General features: G+C 35.0%; 1 protein-coding gene across 1 annotated transcript; it reads left to right on the plus strand.

The window, feature by feature from the left end:
- The first annotated feature begins 706 nt into the window (after positions 1–706).
- On the plus strand, positions 707–3,270 carry LOC125909778 (olfactory receptor 4N4C). The gene has a single exon (XM_049613243.1). The coding sequence runs from the start codon at positions 1,608–1,610 to the stop codon at positions 2,532–2,534; it is 927 nt and encodes a 308-aa protein (XP_049469200.1). The 5' UTR covers positions 707–1,607; the 3' UTR covers positions 2,535–3,270.
- Positions 3,271–9,899: the final 6,629 nt, after the last annotated feature.

Consider the following 9,899-nt stretch of genomic DNA (forward strand, 5'->3'; position numbering starts at 1 on the left):
AGGAGAGGGAGGGAAAGGAAGAAAAGAAAAGAAAGACGGAAACAGAAAAGCTGATTTGGATGGCGCCATTTGTAAATTTTTGTACTTCAGTTTTGCTTAGGAAACTGTGTGTGCATATATGTGCCTTTTGATGTAAAGTACCTATTTCATAATTCCCAACTTAAACTATACATGGAAATATCAGTTACTAATTAATCTATTTAGGTTTAGACATACAAAATGCAGGTATTTTGATGTTTTGAATAGATGTGCCATTGTAAAAATCTCCCTTGGTTTCTTGACTTGGAACTTTATTGCTTTTCTTTTTTTCTTTCTCTCTTTCATTCTCTCCCCTCTTACATATACTTAGTGGACCCTTCTTGCCCTCTTCTCTACACTCTATATTTCACAACAATTTAAAAACAAGTGTGCCATGTAACTGAAAGCATGTGAATTATTCTTTTAAATCACCAGTAGTTTGTTCTTGTTCAAATATCTTCAAGCTTTTAAAATTTTTCATTTCAATAAAAACCATTTTGAACATGCACAAGCAACATCTATATTTTATTTGTATATTTTATATTCAATTATGTCATGATTCTATATAAACTATAACACTTTTAAAAGTAGAACATCAAAGAATGTGATATAATAATGTATATATATATATATAGAAATTCTACCATTATTGTTTTCATGCCAATAAATTATAATGTGTGTTGGGTGACCACATTCCCAATTTAGATGCCACTATTACAGATAAGCCTCAGATCTTAATTTCTCCAGAATGACCAGGATTTTTAAAATTTTAGACCAGGTTGATGGGTTGATATTCTATAAAGGAGAAGGACATATTTCAAGTAAACAGTTTTTTCTTAGCTTTTTAAGTCAGCATTCCTAAGGTATAATTTACATAAAGTAAATGTACCGATTTCTGTATAGTTTAGTACTTTTTTGCAAAAGAACAGACACTGGTAATCATTACAGTCAAGATATGGAACATTTCTGTCACCTTAAAAAACTGTCATTCCTGTTTGCTGTCAATCCCTACCTTAACCCTCATTCAAATAAAAACTTGAAGAACTTGATAACTGGGGTTAAGTTTTTTCTCAGTCAGAAACATTTTCTTATGTCTTATGCAAATCATAAACTAGTCCAGGGCAGGGGCATTGCAGAGTCCCACGTGAGAGAATAGTTAATAGCAGCACAGGACTGAAGAAGCAGAGAGTGTGGCTTTAAGATCAGGGTGTTGGGGGCACCTGGGTGGCTCAGTCGGTTAAGTGTCCTACTTCAGCTCAGGTCACAATCTCATGGTCCGTGAGTTCGAGCCCCGCGTCGGGCTCTGGGCTGATGGCTCAGAGCCTGGAGCCTGCTTCCGATTCTGTGTCTCCCTCTCTCTCTGCCCCTCCCCCGTTCATGCTCTGTCTCTCTCTGTCTCAAAAATAAATAAACGTTAAAAAAAAAATTAAGATCAGGGTGTTGGCAGAATAAAGGGTAGAAAAGATTTCTTAGGTTGTGGGACAGTGATGGTGTGACAGATGTGGCATAACTTTTAGTTTGAAAAGAACTATGATCTAGATGCAAGAGATGAAAATAAACTATTCCTTGATGTTCTATAGGCAGAAAAGATGGAGCTAGAAAACGGCACGATGGTGAAAGAATTCATCCTTCTTGGTCTGACCCAGTCTCGAAATATTCAGCTCCTGGTCTTTGTGTTGATCTTAATTTTCTATCTCATTATCCTTCCTGGAAATTTCCTCATCATCCTCACCATCAGATCAGACCCTGGTCTCACAGCCCCCCTCTACTTCTTTCTGGGCAACTTGGCTTTCCTGGATGCATCCTACTCCTTCATTGTGGCTCCCAGGATGCTGGTGGACTTCCTCTCTGAGAAGAAGGTAATCTCCTACAGGGGCTGCATCATTCAGCTCTTTTTCTTGCACTTCCTTGGAGGAGGGGAAGGGTTACTCCTTGTTGTGATGGCCTTTGACCGCTATATCGCCATCTGTCGGCCTTTACACTATTCCACAGTCATGAACCCTAGAGCCTGCTGTGCCTTGCTGTTGGCCCTGTGGCTTGGAGGCTTTGTCCACTCCATTATCCAGGTGGCCCTCATCCTCCACTTGCCCTTCTGTGGCCCAAACCAACTGGATAACTTCTTCTGTGATGTGCCACAGGTCATCAAGCTGGCCTGCACAGACACCCTCGTGGTGGAGCTTCTAATGGTCTTCAACAGTGGCCTGCTCACCCTCCTGTGCTTCCTGGGGCTTTTGTCTTCCTATGCAGTCATCCTTTGCCATGTACATGGGTCTGCTTCTGAAGGGAAGAGCAAAGCACTGTCCACATGCACCACTCACATCATTATTATACTTCTCATGTTTGGACCTGCCATCTTCATCTATACTCGCCCCTTCAGGGCCTTACCAGCAGACAAGGTAGTTTCCTTCTTCCACACAGTGATCTTTCCATTGATGAATCCTGTGATTTATACCCTTCGCAATCAGGAAGTGAAATCCTCCATGAGGAGGTTACTGAGTCGGCATGTTGTCTGCTGAATAGATTTTATAAAAAGAAGTCAAGAAGAGGGAATTCTTGCTATAAATCATACATTCATTAACAAATACTATTTCACTGAGTACCTCCCATTTGTCAGGTACTATTGTGGGCAATGAGGGAGAGTTATACATAATTAGGGAATAAGCTTGGTATGCCTAAAGAATATAAAACAAACACCTGAATGGTTGGAACATGATGAATACTTATGAGAGATTTAAGGGTTAAATTTTATGTGACTGTAAGGGTCAAATCACTAAGGTCTGTTAGGCTGAGATAAGGAATTTTATTTTATTCTAAATACTGTGAAAAATACATGTTAACATTTTAAGCAAGAGAGTCACTCATCCACAGTTGTTTCTTCTGTGGTTTAGAGCAACATCAGGATTCTGGGCAGAGATCAATAAGTTGCAAAACTCCATTAAGAGCTAAATGCTATTCTGCAGACTTGTTTTGAAAAAATCTCTCTCTCCCCCTGCCCTCTTTCTCTGTATATGATTCTCTCTAACATATATATTTATTTACCTTACCCCCCCATTTGCTTAATGGGTATGAAAGGAAGGTAATTGGTTTCATAGAAAAATGTCATGAAATTATTTCATCTGACTTTTTCAGAGCTTCGTGATTATTACTAATGGGTTTTTACAAATCCTCCCTTTATGTTAAACCTTGCCCTCAATTGATTTTACTCATTATGATAATGATAATTATTTGCTACTATAGATCTGTTGGAGATTACATAAATTATTATTTTAAATGCAATGGGTTTAATGTGGGAAATTAGGTACTTGCAAAATCTTTGAAGGGATAGAATACTATTTTCTTTTTCTTTATTTTATTTTATTTATTTATTTATTTATTTATTTATTTTTCCAATATATGAAATTTATTGTCAAATTGGTTTCCATACAACACCCAGTGCTCATCCCAAAAGGTGCCGTCCTCAATACCCATCCCCCACCCTCCCCTCCCTCCCACCCCCCATCAACCCTCAGTTTGTTCTCAGTTTTTAACAGTCTCTTATGACCTCAGCCGTAGCAATCTCTTACTCGACACATCCCCAAAGTCAAGGGAATTAAAAGCAAAAATGAATTATTGGGACCTTATGAAGATAAAAAGCTTCTGCACAGCAAAGGAAACAACCAACAAAACTAAAAGGCAACCAACAGAATGGGAAAAGATATTTGCAAATGACATATCGGACAAAGGGCTAGTATCCAAAATCTATAAAGAGCTCACCAAACTCCACACCCGAAAAACAAATAACCCAGTGAAGAAATGGGCAGAAAACATGAATAGACACTTCTCTAAAGAAGACATCCGGATGGCCAACAGGCACATGAAAAGATGTTCAACGTCGCTCCTTATCAGGGATATACAAATCAAAACCACACTCAGATATCACCTCACGCCAGTCAGAGTGGCCAAAATGAACAAATCAGGAGACTATAGATGCTGGAGAGGATGTGGAGAAACGGGAACCCTCTTGCACTGTTGGTGGGAATGCAAATTGGTGCAGCCGCTCTGGAAAGCAGTGTGGAGGTTCCTCAGAAAATTTAAAATAGACCTACCCTATGACCCAGCAATAGCACTGCTAGGAATTTACCCAAGGGATACAGGAGTACTGATGCATAGGGGCACTTGTACCCCAATGTTTATAGCAGCACTCTCAACAATAGCCAAATTATGGAAAGAGCCTAAATGTCCATCAACTGATGAATGGATAAAGAAATTGTGGTTTATATACTATTTTCTATGCTGGGAATCCAGACATGATTGCCAGAAAAACAGTAAAAAACTAACCTGCCAAGTGATCTATCCCTACAATAATCAGGAGATGGGGAACCAAGAAGCTATTTTGCCAATTCTTGACTGAAGGACTATATCTAAATTAGCCATGGTCTGGGAACAGGAGGATGATACAGAATACCTTTAATGTTATCACCTCTCCAATTAATTTTTTCTAAATTCAAGTTTTACATAAGTACATTTGATAGTCAGAATTTGGAACCCTAGATACAAAGGTTCTAGAAGAACCTGTGTATATGTTCTCAGTTTTATAACAATAAAACAATGCCAAAAATGGTAAAATGTAGGATAATAGTATTACAGTATTGGAAGTGTGAAAGGCCACTGAAGTAGGATATAAAAATAGTAAATGGAAAGAAAAAATTATATTTTACATAGTAAAAAATATATATGTGTAGGCAAAAGGTAAAAAAAAAACTGATGAAAATCAATTTACCACATATATATGGGCAGATTATTTTCTCAACAATTATAGAGGCTTGCATGAACATTGAATTGAATGTTTCCTCCCTATCCCAGGATTGTACAAGGGAGTACCTATGCAAAAAATTAAAATAAAAAAGCTGTTAACTAAAAATTAATAAAAATGATAAAAGATTAATTCACTAATACATAAGGAATTTCAATAAATGAATGTGAAATAGATCATACCCAGAAGGAAACTAGAAATGGGCAATTGAAACCAACAAAGTTAACAAAGGAAAAATGGAAAAGCTTATCAACATAATTTTATTCTCAAAAACAAATGATGAGAATACAGACTACTGATTCTGGTTAGCTTGTAGAAGAATGTTGCTCATGTATTAGCAACAAAAAGAAAAGTGCAGAAATAAAATTATACTTTTCTCTGAGGCTAAAAAAAAGAGTGGATGAAGCAAGGAAACCTTATTACAGAGATCCAAAAATGGACAAAGTCCATCTAAGACGAGCAGAGAGCTATGGCAGCTTTCATATTTGTGGACAAGTACCTGGTCTGGATATGGGCACATGGAGGAGTGATCGTGCCATAGATTGAGATATTTGATAGAGATGAGTAAAAAGCTCTAAGCTATTGACAGACTAGAATCTGAAAAAGCCCCAAACACAAAAATAAATAGCTTACTTTTATAAATTTCTCCCACTATCCCCACTGACACCTATACCAGTAATTTGCTCAGAAAAGGGGCAGTGGAGGAAGAAATAAAAATTATAGGGGATATGAACATTTTTAGCAATTGGGTGTCTTGGGTGTCTATAGAGTTGAATCCTAAGGGAAACAAAAATATCTGAATTGTGGCTCAAACTCCTCCCAGCTCCAAGTATCACCAGGATAAAAGATCTTGGTGGCAGTTGGCAGATGTTGGAGGTAAAACTAATTTGAGCTGAATATAGTTTAATTAAAGATGATTCCAAGTCTTAGCTCAACTAGACCATTGAAAGAATATGAATGATCATATCCTCATTCTAACTTCTGGACAGAGGAAAAGGATTGAAGTTTCTAAAGAACTAAGCAAAATAATATTAAATACTCTTCATCTTCCATTGAATTTTTACAGGAAGTTTTGGGACTACCATTTAAAAATTAGAGCTATGCCACGAAAATAGGGAAGAGTATGTCTAATAGAAAAATATTGATATATAAAACCACATGATGTAATTATCAGACAAAAACTTTAGAAAAAACTATTATAAGTATGTCAAATAAGTCATAAATGGATAACTAGATGAGGATTTTAGGAGAGAAATGTAAACTCTAAATATAAATGGATATGCTAGAACTGAAAACAACAATATTTGAAATTAAAAGAAATTCCTTAGATGAGCTGAATGAACAGCATTGTGGACAATGCAGACAAAATGGCTAATGATTGTTAGGATAGGTTTTTAGAAACAACCCAAACTGAAGTACAGAAATAAAAGACTAAAAGTATTAATAGTGTTAATATACTATGGGGGCAATAACAAATAGTAAAATATATGTGTAATTGGGATTCCAGATGAGGAGAGAGAGAATGGGACAGGAAAAGGAGTAACTTCCAAGAATTCATATCCAAGAAACTTGGCAAAATCCAAGCAATATAAATACAAATAAGACCACAGTGTAACAGATGCTAACCAAATATGAAAAGAACATTTTAAAAGCAACAGAGGAAAAAAGACACTTCAGAGGAGTGACAAGAATGGTGGTTGACCTTTTATCAGAAACCATGGACACCATGTCAGTGAAATGGTATTTTTAAAGTTCTCAAAGAAAAACAGTTAAGCTAGAATTCCATATCTAATGAAAATAAACCTCAAAAAGAAAGGTGTAACAGGCATTTAATATTCATAAAAGCTGAGAGAGAATGTGTTGGCAGTAGACCCACATAGAAAGTCATACTAAAGGAAAATTCTTCATGTTAACAGGAAAACATGTCAGATGGAAACTGGAATTAATGAGGAGTAAAAAGATCTGGAAATGGTTAAAAAAAAAAAGGTGTATAAATATAGCAAGGAGTATTTTTACTTTGTATTATTTACTTTATAATTAACTGCTTTAAAATAATAAAGTACTATGGGGCTTATAACTTATTTAGAAGTAAAATATAACAATAGCACAGAGGACTTAAGGGAAGATAAAAGATTTATATATGTTTTTGTAAATTACTTATACTCTTCATGAAGTATCCTTGAATAATAATTTTAAGTGACTGGTAAGCTATAGATGAATATTGTAATCACTAGAGCATCCACATATTTAAAAATAATACAAAGAGATTTAATTAGATAACCTTTACAGGAAAGAAAATGGAATATAAAAAACATTCACTACAAAAGAAGGAAGGAAGGAAGTGCAAAGGAATGAAGAGGAATGGGGCAAACAGAAAACAAATACCAATGAACTCAAAGATCAACAATATTAAATATAAATGGACCAAACATGCCAGTTAAAAAATAGAGTTTCAGACTGTATAAAAGAGCAAGATTCAAGTATATACTGTTTGTAAGATATCAGTTCTTAAATATAAAGACCCAGATATATTTTAAGTATAAGGGTGGAGAATGATATGCCATATGTGATGTTTAATTTTATATATCAACTGGCTGTGGGGTCCCCAGATTAAATATTATTTCTGGTGTGTCTGTGAGAGTGTTAGTATGAGCTTAGTATTTGAATTGGTGGACTCAGTAAAGTAGATTGCCCTTCACAATGTGGGTGGGCATCATTTAATCTATTGAGGGCCTGAATAGAAAAAAAGGCAGAAGGAGGAATTTGCTTCTTATTTCTTTCTTCACTGATTGAGCTGGGATATTTCATTTCATCTCTTTTAGTCCTTGGACTGGAATTTATGCCATCAGCTCTCCAGGTTCTCAGGCCTTTGAACTTGGACTAAATGACACCTTTGGCTTTCCTGGGTCTTCATTTAGGAGAGGACAGATTGTAGGACTTCTCCAGTTCCATAGTCACATGAACCAATTCATTATAATAAACCTCTTTCTCTCTCTCTAATATGTGTCTATGTATCCTACTATTCTGTTTGTCTGGAAAACCCTAATACACCCTGCAAACCTTAATCACTTCATGGTATAGCTGTATTAATAACAAAGTAAACTTCAAGGACCCAGAGGTATTATTAGGTATTTATAAAAGAATTTCATAGCAATAAAAATGTCAATTCATCAAGACATAACAATCTTAATGTGATTCCTCTAGCAATAGAACTTAAAAATGTATGCACTAATACAGACATATATAAATAAATAAATGGAGAACCCAAAGGCATAGATTGAGATTTTAATAACTGTCTTTGAAAGTTGATAGAACATCTGATAAAAAATCAGTAGGGGTATAGAAGAGTTGAACGCTAGAGACAAACTTAACCTAGTTGCTGTTTATAGAGTATTGCACCCACCAATGAGGAATACACATTCTTTTCATGAGGCATTTGCCAAGTAGACCATATGCTGGCCTATAAAAAAACTCAGTATATTGCATACAAAATATATTCTCTGACCACACTGGAATTGAATTAGAAATAATTAAGAAAAAACTATGTACATTTCTGAATTAAGACGCAGACACTTCTAAATAACCCAATGTGTACAAGAAGAAATTAGAGGATATTAGAAAATATTTTCCTTTTCATACTCTGGTTTTTTTAAAAGAGTTTGTGTAGAATCAGTATTATTTCTTCAATAAATGGTGGATTTCATTAGAGGACACATCTGGGTCTGAAGTTTTCTTCATGGGAAGATTTTTAAGTACAAGCTGAATTTCTTAGATACATAGCTATTCAGTCTATTCTCGAGTTAGCGTTAGTAGTTAGGCCTTTAGAATTTTGTGCATTGAACTGGTTATTAATTCCATTGGCATAAATTGCTCATAATGTTTCCTTAATATTTTTAATTTTTATCATATCTACAATGATTGTCCCTCTTTAATTCCTGATATTGATATTTTTGTAATTTCTTTTTTTTTTGACTATTCTGACTAAAGTTTTATCAATTTGGTTGTTCTTTATAAAGAACTAGCTTCTGGTTTTATTTATTTTTCTCTATTATTTTTCTCAATTTCTTATATTTCTTCTCATGTCTATGTTATTGCATTCCTTCTTCCTTGTTTGGATTTCATTTCCTTTTCTTTTTCTATAGGTGAAGATTAGACTATTGATTCAAACCCTTTGTTATAAACCTTTAAATATATTCGGTTGATTCTACACATTTCTAAGCACTGCTTTATCTATATTTTACATACGTTTATATGTTGTGTTTTCATTTTCATTCAATTAAAAATACTTTCTAATGTCTAGTTTGACTTTCTTACTCATGGGTTATTTAGAGTATATTTTTTTCCTGAATATTTGGGAATGAGCCTGATACATTTCTAGTTTAGTTTCATTGTGGTCCAAGATTATATTTAATATGATTTCAGTTTAAAAATGTGTTGAAATTTGCTTTATATCCTAGAATAAAATCTGTTGGATTAAGACCTGCCATGTTGAATGCCATAATAAGTTCTGAATTTTATTTTGTTTAAATTTTTTTTTAACATTTATTTATTTTGTTGAGAAAGAGAGCGTGAGCAAGAGAGAGGCAGACACAGAGGGAGACATAGAATCAGAAACAGGCTCCAGGCTCTGAGCTCTCAGCACAGATACTGATGGGGGGCTTGAACCCACGAACAGTGAGATCACGACCTGAGCTAAAGTCGGTGGCTTAACCAGCTGAGACACCTAGGCACCCTACTGAGTTCTAAATTTTAAATTTAAGAGTATACTTTTGAAAAATGAACTTAGTCTGATCAATGTAGCTACAGGATACATATAAACAACATACTGAGAAGTTGTAAATTTCCTCCAGTCATTTAGATATATTTTTTACATACAGGGTAAAACAGCAGTCTCTTGGATATTTCCTGAATTTCCTTTTGCTCAATTGTAAACTTAATAAAATATAATCACTCTAAGCAATTACCTTGTTTTTCCAATCTTATCTCTTACTATATTTCTGCACATGCACAGTTTTGATTCTTTGATGCCTTTGCACATTCTGTCTTCTCCTTTTCCCACTTTCTGGTGAATATTTCAATCAAGACTCAG

The sequence above is a fragment of the Panthera uncia genome (genome assembly GCF_023721935.1).
Source record: "Panthera uncia isolate 11264 chromosome B3 unlocalized genomic scaffold, Puncia_PCG_1.0 HiC_scaffold_1, whole genome shotgun sequence".
In the NCBI taxonomy this organism is placed as follows: Eukaryota; Metazoa; Chordata; class Mammalia; order Carnivora; family Felidae; genus Panthera; species Panthera uncia.